This window comes from Apostichopus japonicus, chromosome 12 (assembly GCF_037975245.1).
Source record: "Apostichopus japonicus isolate 1M-3 chromosome 12, ASM3797524v1, whole genome shotgun sequence".
NCBI lineage: Eukaryota > Metazoa > Echinodermata > Holothuroidea > Aspidochirotida > Stichopodidae > Apostichopus > Apostichopus japonicus.
This window is the reverse complement of record NC_092572.1, coordinates 32,662,962-32,684,424: the sequence shown is the minus strand read 5'-3', so window position 1 is coordinate 32,684,424 and position 21,463 is coordinate 32,662,962. Positions and strand designations below refer to the sequence as shown.

The 21,463-nt window shown below is 37.9% G+C and overlaps 2 protein-coding genes across 4 annotated transcripts in view; both read right to left on the bottom strand.

Moving 5' to 3' along the window:
• LOC139977734 (uncharacterized) overlaps nt 1-21,463 on the bottom strand; it is a 475,642-nt gene that overhangs the window by 28,874 nt on the left and 425,305 nt on the right. The gene's annotated exons all lie outside the window — the stretch shown is intronic.
• Nucleotides 1-21,463, bottom strand: part of LOC139977725 (uncharacterized) — a 173,024-nt gene that overhangs the window by 125,867 nt on the left and 25,694 nt on the right. The window contains exons 4-11 of the mRNA XM_071987243.1: nt 14,459-14,729; nt 13,780-14,079; nt 11,006-12,795; nt 10,108-10,310; nt 9,041-9,117; nt 8,250-8,311; nt 4,125-4,185; nt 3,520-3,584 (exon numbers count right to left, since the gene is read on the bottom strand). Coding sequence (XP_071843344.1) covers nt 3,520-3,584; nt 4,125-4,185; nt 8,250-8,311; nt 9,041-9,117; nt 10,108-10,310; nt 11,006-12,795; nt 13,780-14,079; nt 14,459-14,729 — 2,829 coding nt within the window. The remainder of the gene's footprint in view (nt 1-3,519; nt 3,585-4,124; nt 4,186-8,249; nt 8,312-9,040; nt 9,118-10,107; nt 10,311-11,005; nt 12,796-13,779; nt 14,080-14,458; nt 14,730-21,463) is intronic.

Genomic DNA, 21,463 nt, shown 5'->3' with positions numbered 1-21,463 from the left:
ATTGCTTAAATTCCGCTTTCCAACAAGTTCTGGGTGTTTCTCCCACTGGACCACCCACCAGGGCTTTGAAATGCATTCCATAGAAATGTACTTCTCTCTCTCTCTCACATATATTTGCTGTTAGAAACTCAGCTAGTCACTGCTTAAGTTTTCCTGTGATGTGCACTTTACACAGGTCCTCTTTTACACTTCCAAATTCTCTCCAACCTTTTTTGGCCTCCCACACCCCACTTGTCCCTCTACTTTAGAATTTCTTGTGCAGCCTCTGCATGCACTGTTTATAGACATTTTAGAAAATTCCATTCACTAAATAATTCAACTTATCAGTATAATATCTGCATGACTTATTATTAAAATAAAAGATTTATCTAAGGTCGTGGTATTGAAACAAGCAACCTGTATATCTTCAAATATTTGTCGATTCACAGTATAAATACTATGAACTCATCATCTGGAACTTAATTTAGTCTCCATAATCATTTAAGGCCTCAATACATAGTCAATAAGAAATATTTCAGTTAAACAGTACGATATAACATTTATTCCAGATTTATGAATACTATGCACATCATGCATAGATCTGTCGTCAATCCTATAATATATAAGACGAATGAGTGTCAAATTCCAAAAGGGTGTGCCTCTCAGTAGTACAAAGTTTGCTGCAATTGTAATACACATACATAATAGTTGTAACAATTAGATATGTGCTTCACACAAAATGGTACTGCATTCATATGACACAGTGGAATGTCATTCCCAACTTTGATTTGATTTCACCAATGTGGGATGTACTGCACTGTCAAAGATTAAGCTAATATCCTGTGTAAAATTACTGATACAATTAAGCTGAACATGCCATTAGCAATCTTGTCACACAAACTTATCTCATTAGTATCAGTTATCTTAAGGCAACATAGCAGTCATTTTTCAGCCTAATCCCTTTTCTTGTCACCTTACAGACTCATAATTACTTATTTGAATTTTTTTAATTTTTTTTTCCTGACATTTTTCTTTATTGTAGTTCACTGCATAGTTTATATGCTGCATCCATTTTCATCTTCAGTAATCCTTTCACCTCCTACGTCATTTTATTTCACTACCAATTGTACTAATTGTACCCCATTCATTGTCCAGTGTCCCAAACAGCTTGTTTAATCTGTGAGTATGTGAAAATGTCTCTTTGATCTGTTTTCCTCCCTTTTCTTTTTATCATATGCTCTAAGTTTGATGTACTTATTATTTTAGAAATTATAAGAAAAATTATATCTACAAGGTCCACTTCTTATGTGTGATGGTACTTTAGAAGATAATTTTGATATGTATATCAGGCGCGTATCCAGGATTTTCTAACCCGGGGGGCGCGAATTACTATCTAAGCGGAGCGCCACCATCGGTTGGCGCGCAGCGTACAAGAAAATTTCTGGTTTTGATACCCCCCAGATCACCGGAAACGGCACTCCTCGGGCTTGAAATGACCAACCAGATGTACACTTTTTGCCTGAGAACCAAGAATTTCCTAATAGTTTTTTTTCCATCCATAACCTTTTTGAAGATTGTCAACCCGGCACACGTCATGTTCGACCTGATCGCATCTCCTGTGGGTCTTTGCTTTTGTAGGTGATTCTACGTCGCGGCCCACAATACCCGTCAGCCCCACTTTTCAAGGTTCCAAGCCCCAAATTTGTTCAGAATTTGAAAATTCACAATTCTCGTGAATAAACTCACTTCAAAACATACCCATAATGTTGTACAAAATTTCATCTATGGACAACCAATATAGAAAAACTTCCTTCAACCCCTAACAGACCGGTCAAAATTGCACGAGTAGAGGGAAGTGTGATGCAGAATGTTGGTCATAAATTTTCGAAAATTCAGACACAGTTAATTTATTGGTGTAGAAATATTAAACCTCTTATAACGGCTATTATAAAACTTGGTTGAAGGAAATGAAAAAATAGCAGATATTTCCGAAACCGAACACTACACACATAGGCGTAGGAGGCGCGGCGGCAGTGGCGGAGCTAGGGGTATTGGTCAGGAGGGGCGAGAATGGTCTGTAGGGGCGCTTTCGACACTATCTAAGCGGAGCGCCACCACTGGTTGGCGCGTAGCGTACAGAAAATTTTTGAGTAAAGATACTCCCTAGATCGCCGGAAATGACCCTTTCCGGGCCTGGCTAATTTGCAGATAAACGAAGAATAAGGTGTCATCGCCAAATTACACCAACAAAATGTGACAAAGATGAGAGCGCAATAAAAAAGTCAATAATCTAGAATAAGTAAAAAGTGGTAAAGAGCTGAAAAAGGCGCCAGCAGTCCATTTGAGTCCGTCAGGGGGGGCATCCGCCCCCTGACCGTATGGACGCTCCGCCACTGCGCGGCGGGGGTGCAGCCCCTAATTCACCATTACTAATGTAAAAGAGAGTTTTGACATAATTGGACCTCCATGCTTTTTATACATCTACATGAGACATGTCGTTGTTTACATTAGCATCCCGCGGTATACTGCGCAATTTGAACGGACCGTACGGTACATGATGGCATGAGATGTAATAACCGATGCTTGCTTATATGATATTGACATTGACACGTTGAACGCGCGCTTGGCGCGCGAAAATTTTAGGTTATTTTTTCAGGCAAGTCGGACAGTTTTGAGGATTTTCATCCTGGAACGCCATTTTCATGCTCACTGATATGATGTGATATCTGCTGTTTGCGTTACAAATTCGAACAGGCGCGTAGCGAGGAATTTGCCAAGGGAGGGGCGAAGCCTGTAGGCAAATTATCTAAGCGTAGCGCCACCATTTGTTAGCGCGAAGCGTACAAGCAAATTTTGGCCGAAAATGTCTCCCAGATCGCTGGAAATGACACTTCCCAGGCCTTGTAAGTTGCATCTAGCACTTTCTATTTTGAAATTACTTAGCGATATCATTTAAAAAAATGCTGAATGGGGGGGGGGCGGTTGCCCCCATCCCAAAATGCGTCATGTTCCCCGACGACACGGTCGAGTTCGAGACCAGCCACAGTTGGTTTCATAGCACAATTCTACACACGCGTTATGATAGACCATATATAGTATATATATATATAGATCATTAGTGAGAGAGGAAAATGGAAACGTCAAAAAAATGGAGTTGTCGGTGTAAGGGGTAGGGTGAGGCACACTTTTACGAAATCATTGATCCGTCACTGGCTACCCTTCAGCGCTGTAATGATGTCACTGTTCCTCTTTCTCTTCCCGGTGTCTTCGCGTTTTTCTTTTACTCCCTCCTTTTCTCCTTCTCTCTTTCTTCTTTTTCTTTTCCCTTCCTTCCTCTCCTCCTCCTCTTTTTCCCCTCTTTTTTCCTTTTTTCTTCTCTTTTTTTTTCTCTCCTCTTTTTCTTACCCGGGGGGCGCGCGCCCCCAACGCCCCCCCCCCTGGATACGCACCTGTATATATGATCTTGACAATCCATGAATTCCCAACAGGCCTTATTACAATGTAGAACATTTCAACAGTGAGTCATGATCCTTAACTTACCTTTCCTTTGCTTGGAACATCGTTGATTTCGTCTTCTTGTTGTTCCACTGTTTTATTTGTTTCGTCTTTTGTTGATGGAGAAAAGTGACATAAACATTTATATGAATTAACCACAGAAACAGTTATGGAAGACATTATATCGTCAACAGTACCAATCTTTCATCATACATGCAATATATAAAACATCATAAGCCAGCCCAACGACAAAACAGTCTCAAAGACTAGTTTTCTCCTGAAGTTTTCAAAAGTTGACTGAACCTTTAGTGAGTATACTTTAAGGCCAGCCTCCATAGTTTGTTCCAAGACTGGTCAATAAGGACACAGGTATATTATTGTAAAGTTAGTAAAAATTAATGAAAGGACAGGGCTTGTAGGACATCAGGGCAAAGAACGTCAACAAAACTGAGGATGAAGAACCTTCATTTATCAGCAGAAATCCAGCTGTGACTTATGTATGCCTGCTTCAACTGTGGTTACAAATGATTGTATTTACTTTAGCACTTATTCTAGAGTTACAGGGATTTCTTTGACACTAACAAAGAAAACCTTATTAATTACAATTTTAAGTTTTAAAATGATTGTTCCAATTAATACCAGGAACTCACCAGAGATTGGTTTCAGTGATGATGATTTTGCTGACATCCTTCCCGGTATTCTAAATTCCATCTAATGAAGATTTCATTCAGACAAGAAAAGACAAAAATACATATGGTGGAAAATCATACAAACCTGATAGAAACTATATCATGGACCAGAAATCCCAGAGAATTTTGCGTTGCTTTGTTAAAAAAAAAATTATTTAATAAGTTTGGTGATGTAGGTCAACTCAATAAAATTTAATCAGAATTAGAACATCACAAAATTCAAGCTCCATTTCCCATTACATCAACATATTTTTATAATAAAAAATCTCCAAGGATCTTACAATATACAACAAAATCACCCAAATCCAGACCAAACAGCTTTCTGATGTTGGATAAAAAGTCAGATGGATGTTTTATAAATTAAGGGATATTTTCCTGTTGAGCTTTAGAATAAATTAGATCCATCATTAGCCCTTTAAGAACTGTTACTAAGGAAGGAAGCTCATGGCATTATATTATTCATTGTGAAATATTTTGATAGTTTACAACTTTCCTTAAAAAAAAACTTTTAGCATATATCGCAGAGAATTTGGTAAAATACTGCAGACAGCAAAGATAATATGTGTGACAAGACATAGGTTGTGAAAGTCCCCAATACAAGAGCATCAATGCTCTGATACATATTTCATCTTTCTACTACTGTATACAGTGTTCCAAATTGATTGAGACCTTTGTAGAATATTGTGCCTCATCACAAAATGAGTGGCAACCAAGAAGTCACTATAAAGGAGCATGAACATAAAAAGTATGAAACTCGTCAAAGGTGAATTTCATAACTAACAAGAGCCCAAGGCACTGTGGTTCCTTGCGTAGGGGTATATGACAATACACATAATATTATCATAGCAAGATTGGGCTCAAATAGTCCAAGTAATTGTGGTCCAACACTTTTGTGATCACAAATTGTGATCGGATTTTTGATCGGAAGGCACTTTTGAGATCTGAATATGGCGTCGAAAATGTAAGAAATATAAGGTCACCTACAAGCAGGTCAACAGATATGATAACATTGGTGACCTCAGATCACATGACCGTTACGTTTGAAAATGTTCCACCACCCCATTCACAAGTTGTCCCAAAATATGAACCGTGTCACACCTTGGCATTGGGAGTTAATAGCATTAAATGTCTAAAAATTAACTTTGAACTTGGATACATAACTTCACACACAAAGGTCACCCCGGGGTCAACCCGTTGACATTTTTGATCGGTGAGACCTAAATAGAGCATCAAAAGTGTACAAATTCAAACATTTTTTCTTTGCCCATTTTCTCCCAGAAAAATACTATTTCTTTAACATTAATTGACCTTTGGTGACCTCAAATCACATGACCGTTAAGTTTGAAAATATTCCCCTATACCATTTGCAACTTGTCCCAAAATATCAACCCTGTCACACCTTGGCACTGGGAGTTATTGCACTAAATGTCTGAAAATGAACTTTGACCTCATATAACTTCACACACAAAGGTTACCTGGGGTCAACCCATTGACATTTTTGATCGGTGAGACATGAATATAACATCAAAACTATAGAAATTCAAACATTTTTTACTGTGCCCATTTTCTCCCCCCAAAATGCTAGTTTTTTAACAGTAATTGACCTTTGGTGACCTCGGATCACATCACCGTTAAGTTTGACAATATTCCCCTCTACCATTTGCAACTTGTCCCAAAATATCAATCGTGTCACACCTTGGCACAGGGAGTTATTGCATGAAATATCTGAAAATTAACTTTGACCTTGTATAACTTCACACACAAAGGTTACCTGGTGTCAACCGATTGACATTTTTGATCGGAAGGTACCTTTGATTTCCAAATCTAGCATCAAAACCAAACATTTTCTTTTTCGCCCGTTTCCTCCCAAAATAAGCACATTTTTTCTAATGTGACCTTTGACCTTTTAACCTTGGTTTCAGATGTAGTTTGATCTCCTGATTCCTAAAAACAACACAAGTCTGTACAGCCATCCTTACTCCAACCGAAAACTTTGACCTCATATAACTTCGCACATGAAGGTCACAAGGGGTCAACCTATTGACATTTATGATCAGAAGGTACCTTTGACATCTGAAAATAGCATCAAAACTGTAAAAATCCCCAAAACACTTAAAGGTCACCAGAGGTCAAATTGAGGTCAAGGGTCACCCAGATGCGGGTCGATAATTGGATTACACTGAAGCAACTCCCAACCCTAATGGACAATTCGTTCTCAAGTTATCGCAAATATACTAGTTTTTTATCATTAATTGACCTTTGGTGACCTTGGATCACATGAATGTTGAGTTTCAAAATGTTCCCCTAACCAGTTCACAACTTGTCCCAAAATATCAACCTTGTAGCACATTGGCACTGGGAGTTATTGCAGTTTTAATATTTTGGGTTTTTGGACCATAACTGACCTTGGGTGACCTTTGTGGGCACCAAAAACAATAGGGCACACCTTCTCCATATGGCGGAGCTATAGTCCAAGTTTGGCCTCAATCAAACTTCCCTTATTGAGATAGAGCGTACCCAAGCAAGTGTCACAGATGCACACACAGACACACGCCAACCTGACTACATAGGTTCCTTTTGCTAAAGCAAGGAACCAAAAATTTCAGTTTTCAAATTTTGACCATTGCTGACATTAATATGACATATGATCCCTGCCAAAACTATTACAAGGATAGTATTCATGAAGGGGTACCTGCCTACTGTACCAAGTATGAGATTCACTAACACTGTTTATTATATTGGCCAATGGTGACCTTTAATTTTCTTTACCTAATTCTATAACAAACAGCCAAGAATTCACTAGGAACATCTACAAACCAAGCATGACATTCAGCAAAGCAACAATTATTAAGTAAGGTTGGTTTGAAATGTTGCATTCTCAAGTTCTCCATTGACATTTGATCTCCACTAAAAATATACTAAAATCTAGGATTCAGACGACCTCTGACCACCACACTAATGAAAACAGCCAACAGCTTTCCCACAGAAATCTTGATGCAATGCTTAAAATTCCATGATGGTTAATTATGCTTTAGCAGGCATATCTCATACACACACACACACACACAAGAATCAAATATACTTGTTTGCACTTTGCTAAGGAATAAACCAGGAAGCCAAGAGGCTTAGACATTCCATGCCACGATTACAGTGTATCAGAACATTTACTGACTTCTGTGCACAGACAGTTTTTATACTTAATAGGCTAGATCCAAATACCAAGTGTGAAGTTCATCCTAGTTTTACTTTTGGAGCTAATATTGTCACCATGAGTGACATTTGAGTATTCAATACGGTTGAGCCACATATCATGTGTAAAGTTCGTCAAAGCTAACCTTTGACTTCTGGAGTTATCAAAATGACAATAATTTGAAATTTGACATCTACTGACCCCAATTGAAATTTCCAAATAACTAAAGCAACCAAGAACTTACTGAGGGGCACCAACATACCAACTATGTGATTCGTCAGGCCAGATTAATTGAGTCTGCTTGTTTACATCGACTGATTTTGCCTCCTGTTGACCTAACTTGACCTTTGACCTCCACCAAAGCTGCTTTATGGAGCACCTAACACCCTAGTATGACATTTATCAATGCTATTGATGTCCAGTAAGTTTGTTTACAATGTTTCCATATTTTGTCCAAAGGTAAACTCAAATGAAATTTGACATTGCAAATAAACTAAAGCAGCCAAGAGCTTTGTAACGGTTATCAACTTACAGAGTTTGAAGTTTGTGGACCACACGCTTGGTGAGCTATTGTGTTTACAAACTTGTTTTCTAATAAAGTAGCTACATTCGAGGACATTTCCCTTTACTCCAACCCCTTGTCTGGACAACGGATGACTATTGTCCACTATTGGTTGACTACTAGTGACACAATTTATTTTCCCATGTCACCACTTCTTAGGCCGAGACATGTACATACACACCATCACCACGTCATAGGTTCCTTTTGCCTTGACGAAAGAATCAAGAATAGAGCTAAACTCAAAGATGAGTTTTTGCTGGTTAAGCAAAGGAATGTCAGAACACAATCTGAAATGAATGACAATAATTTAAAAAAAGAAGATAATGCATCTCACCATCCATTCTCCAGTTGTCACATTTAATGTGTGAATTAAGTTTGCTCCAATGATCCATTCAACTGAAATGAGTATAAGTAGATAACAATAAGACCCTCAGTCACACTCACATGGAATATTTTATTGAACACATTTTTGTATACGTTGCCACATTTCACTGTTTTGAGGATAAAAAAACATTTCAAAGTTACAGGTTATATTGGCACTAATTCTTATCATATATAAAATGCTTCACGATCAAGTTAGTGAAAACCACAACATTTTGCACTAATATAATCTAAATTATTTCCTCCCTCCTGAACAAATAGAGCACTAATGCAGTTAATTAACTGTGCATAATCCACTTCACTGTAGTCATTTATTTTACTCAGCTGATCATGTTCAATCTAATTTACTGCTCTACACTCATACACACACTAAAAACAAATGTAACACCTTCTTAAATTGCTGTCTTCACACTCCCTTGTGATGATTGTTATCACTATCAATACGTCTAGTTCTGTATGAAATGAAGTTTTCTGATTTCAGCTTGTCCAAGCTATTATCATAATCTATCTCGCTAATAACTGTTGATACAGTTAGTACCATTTTGCGGGCTAAAAGCCTTAAGTTACATTTTTCAACATGCTGGACAGAGCTACCTTTTCTTACCACTATGCAGAAGCAGGACTAGAATGAAACAGCTGTACAAAAAAGGCAGGCTAAGTTACAGTATTGTATCACATACAGAGGAATATCTGTTACATCTAATTACCAAGCTCTTGTTATTCATGAAATAGAATGTATGTTACCTGAAATGTTTCGGGATTGTAAGTTATTCAGATCTTTTTCATCTTTCACAGCCACTGGTGGACTTGGAAATAGCAAGCTGAGGAAATAAAAGTAAAGTGTACGAATAAAACATTTCCCACTGTGCAGATTTTTATTGAGAAAATGAAATAAATAGAATTGTTTGAATAAATTAACATACAGAGCATTATGTAGAGGGCATAGGGGTATCATTTCAGGAAAATGCTTAGCTTTCTGTAATTATACATTACCATAAGTACTGTATTTTGAAAAAAAGGAAAATTGAGACCAGCCATCTCACCCACCCATCCACCCAAGATACATACATACCAATTATTGGACTCACCTATTTACAAAAGATTTCACATTTTGACCATTGCTGACCTCAAGTGACCTTTGATCTAGAAGTCTCATGTTAATTAGGGGGCACCTATCAATCTAGTGTACATTCTACAGATATCATAAATGTTGAGTCAGGCTTGGTTTCAGTTTTGGAACTGGTGAACCTAGATATCTCATGAGCTCTCATGATAGTGAGAGCAGTTGAGAACTTACCATTTAAGAGTAAAGCTTTAACTGGAAATTTTAAGACAAAAAATACTGATATAATGATACTTTATACTTAATAATATGCAGATCTAAAGACAAATTATGCTTTGTCCACAATAATACTTCTTAGGCACCTTGGGTGGAAGAATGAGAAGGATTGACTTTGACCAATAGCACTGGTCGTAGAGGGCGTACAGTGCTAATAAGGTTACCAGTTCACCCTAGACATGGTCGAATGAGAATGAGCTAAGCTTGTGGGGAGACAGGTAAGCAAGGAGTGGAGTAAATTATGACTAGGTAATCTCGATGTAGCAGACTGTCAGAAAAAGTAATGATGCAGTGAGAGAAGCCAAACATTTTACATGGTTCCCCATTGTTCATAGATATCAAATGCTTGGGGATATTTCTGCTGAATTTTCTTCTATTAGCTCTATAAATCACACATTCCAATGATCCTTATTTTCAAAATCACATAGAGTGAAAGCTTTAGTTGGTTTGCCGACTTTGAATTAGTCCTCACCGTGCTACTTCAACCTTTTCATTGTTGATAACGAATTTCATGAGATCTTCATAATCTTGTTCAATCAGCTTCTGGTCCCACCGATTCACTTCAATAGCCCTCAGGGTATTCAAAACTCCCAGCGAGACATCAGCCTTCAAGATCAGGACTTTCTCTGTAATTTTTTCCACAACATCTGAAAGCTTCAGACATTTGATTGGAATCTGGAAAATAATCCACAGATTGACAGATATGTCAACCTGAAATCAGTACCCAACAACAACAAGTGGAAAACATAAACCTAGAAACCTGAAGAGAGACAAGATTCATTTTGTTTGCTAGTGAAGATATGAAAATTGTTATATGTGCCATGTAGTGCACAAAACAGCTAAAGATGTCCAATGCATCACAATATCCTAAAGCAACACTAAGGATTGATTAATAGCCACCTTTCTTTAATACCATTGACGAAATGTGTACTTTACGATACACGATCTTGTAAATTAAATAGATGGTTCAGCATATGATATTGTTGTATTGAAAATGATTCACACATCCCAGAATGATCTGCCACTGTATATTCATATTTTAGTCTGATATAACCAGAATGAGTACAGTAGGTCGATCTTGTACTAAAGATCAAATTTGTTCTCTGGATTGAGAGCTACATTTCAAGAGGTAACATATATAAATAAACTTACATCAGCAATATCTCAACATACTAGATTTACTTACATTTTAGCACAAATTGTTGAATACATACACCTTGAATTTTGTATCCCACAGATTGATGCTGTACTTGACACTGGAAAATTGAACGTTGTATTCATGCACACTTCAGATTATGTATCACAGATATCGGGATATAAGCAGAGGTTTGCTGTGTATTTGAGCTAAGAAAGTTGTATTCACACTTTACCTTTGATCTTGAAGCAAAGGTGAGCATAGAAACCTTTGACCTCAGCAGCAGTCGACTATCTTCAGAGCTGAAGTTGACGGATTCTCTTCTACAGACCTCTTTGACAATGTCCTTGACCTTATGTCCTTTGCAACCATCATACTCAGCAAAACAGAGACAGATGCAGTTGATGATGTAATCCGGAATCTCACCATCTCCTGTTTTAAAGTCTCTCATTAGAAAACTGGCAATGAAATGAAAGCTGGGAGGACAGATGTGACAAGTGAAGCGCAAGACATAATGGAGATCAGCTGGGTCTATGTTAGCCAAGTGTTCTCTGAACAATTGATACTTGTAATGGTGTTCAGTTGATTTGTGACCAAAGAACAGGAGAGCTAAATACTGTGCTGCAAACCACTCTTGGATTAGCTTGTGAAGGAATTTAACCTGTAATGAGATATATTTTGCAGCTTTTCCTTTCTGTAAAGGTTTTGATTTCTTCTCTCTCGAGTCCAATATTGGTTTACTCTCTGATTGACTGACAGATGCTGAGAGATCAGGGGATGCCCCTCTCTTCATCTCTGAAGTAACATTAGATGTGTTCAGTGACTCATCACTGATGGAATCAGTCGGGGGGGTCCCACTGCCTGGGTCAGTCTGAAGATTCCTATCAGTGGAATTAAATGGAGGTCCTTCCTCAACAACAAGTATCCCAGAATCTACCCATGCTTTGCTATTAGTGACACTTCTATCCACAAAGTCTTTCTGCCAAAACAATTGTTGGTTTCCTTTACAGAGGCCATTAAATGCAAGTTCCTCCAACGTAATGTGGGGTTCTATTGATACTTCACTCTCTAATCTGCTCTCATCCTCTTCACGAACTGATTCCTGCTGCTGGTATGACAGATGTCCCGAGGTGTCTTCCTCATCCTGCACAGAACACAGAATATCTACAATGGCCTTCACGAACGGAGTAACCCTGTCGAGCTGACCAACTTGTAACTTTCCTAATCTATCAATGTTATGTACTAACAGCACAAAGAGTAGTGGAACATTACAAAGATCAAGAATAAATGGAACATTATCAATCAATTCCTTTACTTCTTCTTGCTTTTTGACATCATCAGAGTAGACTTTTTCAATGTATTCATCCCTCTCATCCTCACCGAAGCTTCCTATCTTCAACATTGGACCTGGAGGTAGATGCTTGGCATAATCTGTCCTAGCTGTGATTATAACAATGCAGTTGGGCAGTTTCTCCTTTGTCATTACTCTCATGACCTCTGAGGGACTTCCATCTTTGGTTCCACCATTGTATTCTTCTAACCCATCCAATATGAGGTAGACTTTCTTCTTACCACTGTTAAGCATAGACTCAATATCCTCTTCTGTAATGGGAAGGCCTTTACGGATGTAGAACATCCTGATAGCTTGAATAATTGTCATGTCATCAACAATTTTCAAGGGCAGATAGATGACCATTGGGATATCCATAAGCTTTCCACAACACCAGTCATAGGCCAACTGAGAGGAGAGCATTGTCTTGCCGGAGCCTGGCTGTCCTTCCAGAATGATTCGAGTCTCTGCTTTTAGTCTTTCATCAGTAAAGATATCTAGGTAGTGCAGCTTACATTTTCGGTCAACTTCTCTGCTAGATATTTTTGAACCAGAATTTGTTAAGACTAAGCGGCTGGCAATAAAGAGATCATTAGATTTCCATTGACAAGACTTCATCCAGGGGACAGGAGTCATTGTTTCAAACCAACTCTTCATCTTCTGTTGTAAGCATTTCAGGAATAAGCTCTCTTTGTCTTTAAAACAAGGAAACAGAAAGCACAGTTCAATTTATATTGAAACAAGTTAATATCTACCATAATGAAAAACAAGTGTGCTTTGATATCAATAGTTTGGGCAATCTCGTAAAACTGTATCTTTCGTAACATTTCTTAACAACTACAGTAGTATAATCTTCAAATGTAAAGGAAACTCACTCCTAACACAAACTAAGACATGTGTCATTGCTCAAACATGCTAGTCAGTTTAAAAATTACTCAGTAATACAAACAGCAATAACAAATAGTTTCATACAACCAGACTTGAAACAATTGGAAACGCAGATTTTATTATATTTCATTCATACCATCAGATACTGTTCTCTATCTGCAATTTATTTTCAAAGACTACATGTACCACTATTGAAAAATCCAAATTTAAAGATTAATTTTCTTTTATTTAGAGACAAACATTGCACAATGATTGCTGTCATAAATGGAAAGAATTGATACTGTCCTTATTTATTTGTCACTGATCAAGTAGGACTCCTCCATAATTAGGAGCAGTGTTTAATTTTGAAGTCATTTGAGTACACTGCAAACTGCAGCTTCCTGGGACACGACTAAAACATTTTCAAAGGATTAATATCATAACTTTAATTTTACAGGAGAAAGAGGTGTTGGTATAGTCACTGTATGACATCACAGATTACACAGTAGAACAATGCAGTCATCATAATAAAGTGAAAACCTACATTATTATATTTCTCAACAACATACAATGCTATGAAGCTGTGAGTTGCATCAATGTGCTTCAGTTCAAAACATATTTTGACATCTCATTCTTCATTATCTCTAAAATATCCTGTAATCCACACATATGATTTTTAGATAATGAGTGCATTTTGTGTGTTTAACTGTTTTGAGCTATGAAGTCTTAAGTCAGGGATGTTCCTTAAAACTGGCACAACACTTGTACCAGTGGAGTGTAAAGTTTGTAACATACACATGAATTTACAATACCTTCATCTTGTGCCTTTGTTTTGTCAGAAAGTGCCAAGGACTGGTATTCGTGTATCTTAGCTACTGCCTGGAGAAGACGATATTCCTCTAAAGGAGTCTCTAATTTGCTGACATCAGAAGGATTAATGATACCCATCTTATCAATTGTCAGGAGGAAGGAGAGTCCTGGATTCTGACTGGAGATAACTGTCTTCTTGTTCTTATCAGTAACTTCAAAGTTATCACACAGTTTCACTGTCATGGAAAATGTCAAATGGGCAGAGAGGCTGGCGAGGAATCTATCGTATTCAGTCTCCTGATCTGAAATGTTTAAGTTAAAACATTAAATTAAGTTTCCAGTTTTGTTAAATATCCACAGAGACGTACAGGCACACTGATAAATGCATAATCTACATCATGGCACAGGGTGACTTTTGCTCACTTGTACAAATGTACATATGTACATGTGTACTATGTTTTGGTGTGCACATTTTGGTTGCCAGCATCTAGAATAAATCACCACCTGTGTTATGTATCAATACTTAAAGTGGGATCCTTCTGGGGGGTAGGGGTGGGGAAGGGGGAGGGGGATAGGGCAAGTTGGGGGCAGGGGTATGGCTTTTTAAGTAAGTGCATTTTGGAAGTACCAAAGGTGAAGCAAAATACATAATTACAAGAGAGCTAGTGATTATTGGCCTACCTCTCAGCTTCATGTACATCTCTGTTAGTAAGTGAGTATGGTTGATCTTCAGCTCAGTTAGTGCATCAGTTAATCGATTCACATTTGAAGGGTGTATGAATCCTCTCTCTTCAAGGGCAAGCAGCAAGTTCTTGGAGTACAAGGGACTTGTAATAATGGTCTTCACTTGATCGGGTGGTAGTGAAAAGTAGCTGCCTAACTTCCCACAGTCAGTTTGGGTAAGCTTTGAAGACAGTTCTTCTTTGAGATGGCTGAAGGTGAAGATGGATGCCTATGGAAGAGAGAAACAACAATCAATCCATTGATTTAGTAAATCTTTGCCAACTAATCACATCAATTACTTTCATTTTAGACTAGCCTTGGTCAGAAGATTTCTGAAACGTGATGTTTGAGATGTAACCAACAGCTTGTCTGAGACTTGAACTTCTCTTGAGCTCCACATAAGAGAGTAAGATTCTGGTTACTCGCACAAAAGATCCTCACACTAAATGAAGTCAAAGCAGCTACTATAGGTATTGACCTCTAATCGGCTTAATGGGATATACTGTGCATCACATATATTGTAAGGAAGGAAAGAAAATCTACAAAACCACATCTAAAGTTAACTGTGTGTTCTCCCATTTGTTTCTTATTGATATTTAGGTGAACTGACCTATGACCTCTATCTAATAAGAAAGTAAGAAGGTTATTGTAGATGTACATTATTTAGGGTATATTTGTTAACAGACATTTCAATGCACACAGACTCAGTGTAATGTGCAAAAGTAATTACTGATCTATTCTACTTTACAGAATGATTTAAGGACAAACAATATGTATATCCTTCATTATGTACAGTGCTTTAAAGCTAATTCCAACAAACAAAATATCGTTAAAAGAGCACTAGCTATCTGCTCACTGAAAGAAGACCTTTCAAACTTGATATGATTTCACAATTGTATAATATACAGTCACTTTCAAGCAAACAATATCTTTGCAACAGTTCAATCTAAGATGTTTAGACTTTTGTAACTCCACTGTCAAATCAAGGCTTCACTGCCAGGTCAGGGGGAAACTGTAAGACACTTCCGGCTACTGGTGGTATTACTGGTCACATTTGCACAGAGCTCTCTAAACTTCAGATGCCTAACATCCTTTGTTTATTGCTTTACTGCTTGCAAGCATTTCTGGAACCAGTAGGTCAGGTGGTTACAGTAAAACTGTGGTTGACACCTAGATGTAACCTTCTATCAGATGAGATGTAACCACAGATGATTACTGCACCAAATTAAGCCATAATTGCCTCATAATTTGTGGCTGAAATGCTTTGAGGCTACAAAACATTACATTCTGTAAACGATTCCATGTAGTTAGTACCAAGGGAAAATATTTCAAGAGCATTGATTAAGCAATGTGGCAGAAGAAGCAAAACACCATGATGCTGTCAAGTATTACAATATATATATATACATAGAGGTATTGAGATGTATAGGGATTTAATGTTAAGTGTATATACTGTAGTCTACACTGCACATTTGTGATGTTTTACAAATTTATTAAGGTTTTGGTCCTGTTGGATGTCATCTACAGTAAACATGCTTTAAAATGTATACAGGGGACTGTACTGTAGCCATTGTCTGTCATTTTCTAACAAAACTAATCTAGAATGTCCTCCAAGTTGCTTTGGTGTATGTGCAGGGCTGTAGCCACAGTCTGTTCAAAAACATGAAATCTTAAACTGCACAATGCAGTTAGAATGTTGGAATTGATAGACACATTTTGCATTTAACCCCTAACCCAAAGAAATTATCCAAGGGGTGGACAAGGGGGGGACATCAGACTCCCTCTCCCACTTCAAACTCTGGCTAGATGGCATTGTAAACTGCATGTGTAAAGTTTAAGAAACATTGTTGCTTGTTATACGCCAAATCCAACTGGCTGGAGTCTTGAAATTTTTTGTGTTTAGGCATCACATGCAGACACAGTAATACAAATACAGTACTGTACAAGCAAACTTGAAATTTAATATAGGTTCCTGATGCTTTCAGCATAGGAACTGAATAAGACTACAAAATGGCAAACTACATTAAGGGTTTGATGAAATAACTGGTTGCGAATCGAGACATTGTTTAAAATTACAAGGCTTTCACATATTTTGTCCCTGCTGACCTCAAATGACCTATGCAGGGTTTTCGTTAGTAGCCGGGACCCGGGTCAAATGACCCGCTTACTGCACGTACATGACCCGGCTACTTTGTGACGCTCAGTAAAACAAACAAAAAAGACGAACAAAATCGAGAGGAGTAAATACCCACAACCAGGTCAGGTGTGATTGAAACTGTCACAGCAGTTAACTGTTGGTAAAAACTACAAGAAGTTGAACATTAGTAGTATGGTCGAGGAGATGAGGCCGAGGGGTGGGTGAGAGCAGAGGTAGGCGAGGGGCTTCTCTTGACATACAAATTGTTGCTCAACAGAGATAAAAGCTGAATAAAAAACAGAAGGTTCTATCACAGACCTAGTTGGGTATTTTTTGGCAGTAAAATCCTACTCACTTTGTAGGTACCGTAGACCTATTATCATTTTGTTATGATCGCACTTCATTTAATGCAGCAAGTGCGTCACACCCTTGCTAAGTTGGGTTCAGTGGCATAGCTACCTCCCTAGGCTCCATGACCCGAGTGTTAGTAAAAAAATTCAGGAGAAAAAAAGAAAAATAGGACAGAAGAAATGGGTGATTGGGAGGGGGCAATATCATTGACCAAACAACTGTATACTGCACCATTTTGCATCTAGAGACTTTTTAAATTGCAATTTTCCGGCAAAGACCCCTCCCCCATGTCCACGTACAGACAGTCCCGCCTACTTTTCAACTTGACCCACCTACTTCATTTCTTAACAAAAACCCTGCTATGACCACGATCAAAAGATAAAGAGTTCACCTAATCAATTGAGGGATATTCATGTGGTAGACTACAGTGAGACCCATCCATGTTTCTCTTCATACTTATCATTTTGACAAGAATTTCCGATTTTTTACCTTCATGAAAGCAGGATTCATCTTATTACTAAACAAGAGCCCAAGGGCACTATGGTTCCTTGCTTATACTGTAAGGACTTTAGAAGCACTATCCTAAAATTGTTATTTCAGGGTTGAATGTACACACACGATATCATTGCCATAAATACAGTATCACAAATCAGTGATTGGTCCTTTTGAGAATTTGTTGACTTTTGTTAGATTTGTTTATAAGAACTTGCAGAATCATCCTAACTGTACTTAATAACTTTGGTTGCACAGGAGTCACCCCATGGACATTTAAAATATGGCCACAAAAATTCAAATATTCAACTAAAACCTAATACAGGTCACTGGAGGTGCTATTCCAAGGTCATGTGAGGTCAACAGAGGTCCACCTCTCAAAGCCAAACAAAACCTTGACCTCTGATAACTTTGCGCATGAAGTTCGCACAGGGATCAACCATGGACAATTTTGATCAGTTTGGAGATTGAGTTTTTGACCCATAATTGAATTTTGTTGACCTTGGATCACATGACTGTTATGTTGGAAATGATCGCTTAACCTAGATTCACAACTACTGTAGTCCTAAAAAGTCAACCGTCTCAGACCCCATCAGTTGGAGTTTCACAAGTCATTGCCCCCTAAAAAAACATTTTGAGCCATATAATTGACCTTTGGTGACCTTAGATGACATAACAGGTATTTAGAAAAATGTTCATCTACTCCATTCACAACTTGTCCCAATATATCAGCCATGTCAGACTTCTTCACTGGAAGTTGTTGCAATAATTAGTATAACTGGGCAGTTTTTTGCCCATAGGCGAACTTAGATGACATATATGTTATGTTTGGAATGATTGCTTACCCCATTCACAACTAGTCCCAAAATATCAACAATGTCAGACTCTGTCAGTGGGAGTTTCACAAGTTATTGCCAAAAAAAAACATATTTAACCCATAATTGACCTTTGGCGACCTTGGATTACATAACGGTTATTTTGGCAAATGTGCCCCTACTTCATTTACAACTGGCCCCAATATACCAGCTATTTTAGCCTTCGTAATTGGAAGTTGTTGCAAAATTTAGCAGAAGTGGGTAGATTTTTTGCCCATAAGTGACCTTGAATGACCTTGGATGACATGACTGTTTTTATTAAAAATGTTCACCTCAATGATGTGCACTCCAATGTACACACACAATGTTATTGCTAAGAAGGTATCAAATCCAACCATTGGCACCTCATAACTTAAGAACCGGGTGTCTGATCAAAGCGGGAGTTAGTTTCGTCTATAGAGCACACAGAGCTCTATCATATATTAATATATAGACAAACTTTTTTCTGTGCCCTGTATCTCCTAAAATGAGCATATTTTATTAAAATAACCTTAACCTCTGATAACTTTGCACCCAAAGGTCGCACAGGAGTCAATCCATGGACAATTTTGATCGGAAGGCCATTTTAGAATATGGCCACAAAACTTGAAATAACCAAAGAAACTAATACAGGGCACCAGAGGTCAACATTAGGTTAAAGGTCACAAAGATGACTAATGGATTACAATAGCGTAACTCCCAACCTTGATGGACATTTTATTCTCAAGTTATCGCAAAAATACTAGTTTTGACCCCTAATTGACCTTTGTTGACCTTGGATCACACGACTGTTATGTTTGAAAACGATCCCCTACCCCATTTACAACTAGTTCCAAAATAGCAAACATGTCGGACCCTGTCAATGGGAGTTATTGCTTTGTTTATTATTTTTGTTTTTCTGCCCTAACTGACAATTTACAGGTACAGTACCGAAAACAATAGGCCTACCTTCTCACTATGGCGGATCTAAATACCAAGTTTGAGTTATGTTCAACTTGTCCTTAAGTTACAGTGTACCCAAGCAAGTGTTAGGGACACACACACACACATGTTGACTACATAGGATCCTTTTGCTAAAGCAAGGAACCAAAACAATGTGATTCATTTCTACATGACATCCACCTGCTAAGTTTGACATCCATTCATATTTGGTCACACTCAATCATATCTCTCTCTGAGCTTGGCCTTGATACAAAACACAGGAATGTGTACAGAATTTGCGTACGGCTGTGAATACAACGCAATGACGTCACAAAGGCCTCTCTCCTCTGCTGGAAAGTTAAAAGTGATTCAAAAAATCTCACAAATAACAAATATATGAACAACAGTGAACATATTATGAAGAAGAACTAGTTAGGGATCTCTGGAAAGTTTTAGCTCTCCAAAAGGTTGCTAACTTGCAACTTCACAGGGAAATTTCCATCTAAACCCTACTTTACTTTCAGCAATTTTAATTTTCCTGGCTACAGTGTAGCTTGGTTTAAGTAAAATCTTGTCTAGTAGGGTGGGAAAAATTATTTCTCTCAAAGCTTCTTTGTTTTAAATTTCTAAAAGACACTAATGTTTGCAAGCAACTCTACCATTCATCAAGACACTCCAAGCTGTCATGCATCTGCAGTAGAGACAAGCTATAAGACTGTTAGAAATTAGTTACATTAATTTCAATACAGGTAAAGAGTTTATCTTTTAACTTTGCCCCAAACCCCTTAGGAGCCTAGTCAGTTTCATTGTGCATACCTTCTTAATATTACCTGTGAATGTATGCACTATGCAGGTTAGTTCTGTGATAGCAATGTGCACACAGAGTAGCAGCCCTTATTAAGTGTAATTTTGAATTAATTAGTATATTGATCTCCTATGGTGGCAGAATGCACAAAGAATGTATTTATTATTTAGGACTTAATACCAGTAACAGCTATAGTGAGTCTACAGGTACAGTAATTACTAGCGTTGCTACGATTATCGTTTTCAATATCGGTATCGGCCGATATTTGCAATATCGGCAGCATATCGGTATCGGTAAAATTTTGCGTAATTGCCGATAACAGCAAACCGATATTGAACTTTTCTTTTTAACAGCAATGATTTGCCCAAGACGATCCATTTCTTTAGCGTCAGTTAAACTCAGATTCATTTTCGATTAATATCCATGGAAACCTGACCCTCCGTAACCTCAAAAAACACGGCGCGCGAATATAACCAATGACCTTCGTGAACCTTGGCCTACACACAGCATTAGTGCAGCATATATTCACTGTACTAACCATTCATTTTCTCAAAGGCCTCCGGGAAAACCTTGAACATGATGCATTCTTGCACAGTTCAGCAGTGTTGGAAAACCTTGTTCAATTTCCCGCGAACACACTGCCGATTTCCCGCCGGTGTTCGCCCAGCCTAACAATGAATAGCGTGCACTATGCGTACATTTTTACAACTGCAGTGTTTAACCCTATACCCAACTACCAAGTTACATGTGCTACGAATTTTCCCAGGTACCTTCCCAAACAACTGTGAGCTCATCCCCTGTGTAACACCTGTTTGATAACATTTTTTGGCACGTTGCCAGGGAACTTTTTAGTTACGTGAGATCCGTAACCGCCGAGGTGGTTAGGCTATTTGGTATACACTTAACTATGGTAGGATATTATTTTTTCCGTATTTTTGGAAATTCTAGAAAATACTTTCTTTTCCCCCCGCTTAACAACAGATGTGGTCTTACGGTATATTCTTAAATGGATGCACTAGAGCCTTGTTTACATGACATTAGTTGCATTTAGTACGATATGCCAGTTTTGCGTGAATTTTTCGACAATTTTTCGAAAGTGTTTTGCTCGATCTTTCGTAATATTTGAAAGGTGTACCACCTTTCTTTCCGTACACAATTGGTCATTTCTCTACTGATTTTAAGGGGTTTTTCTCTATACAGTCAAGTGAATAAGTTGTACATTGAGTATAAACTCAATAAATTATAACTTTTACATTGTGATCGAGTGATCGACAGTTCGTAACCTAAACAAGGTGAAATTTTGCAAACATACGTTAACACTGTAGCTACTTGTAGGTCTTTACGATGTTAAGGCTCACATTTACTGCTCCATTTTATTATCGTGTGCAGCGCTGCAGTGAAAA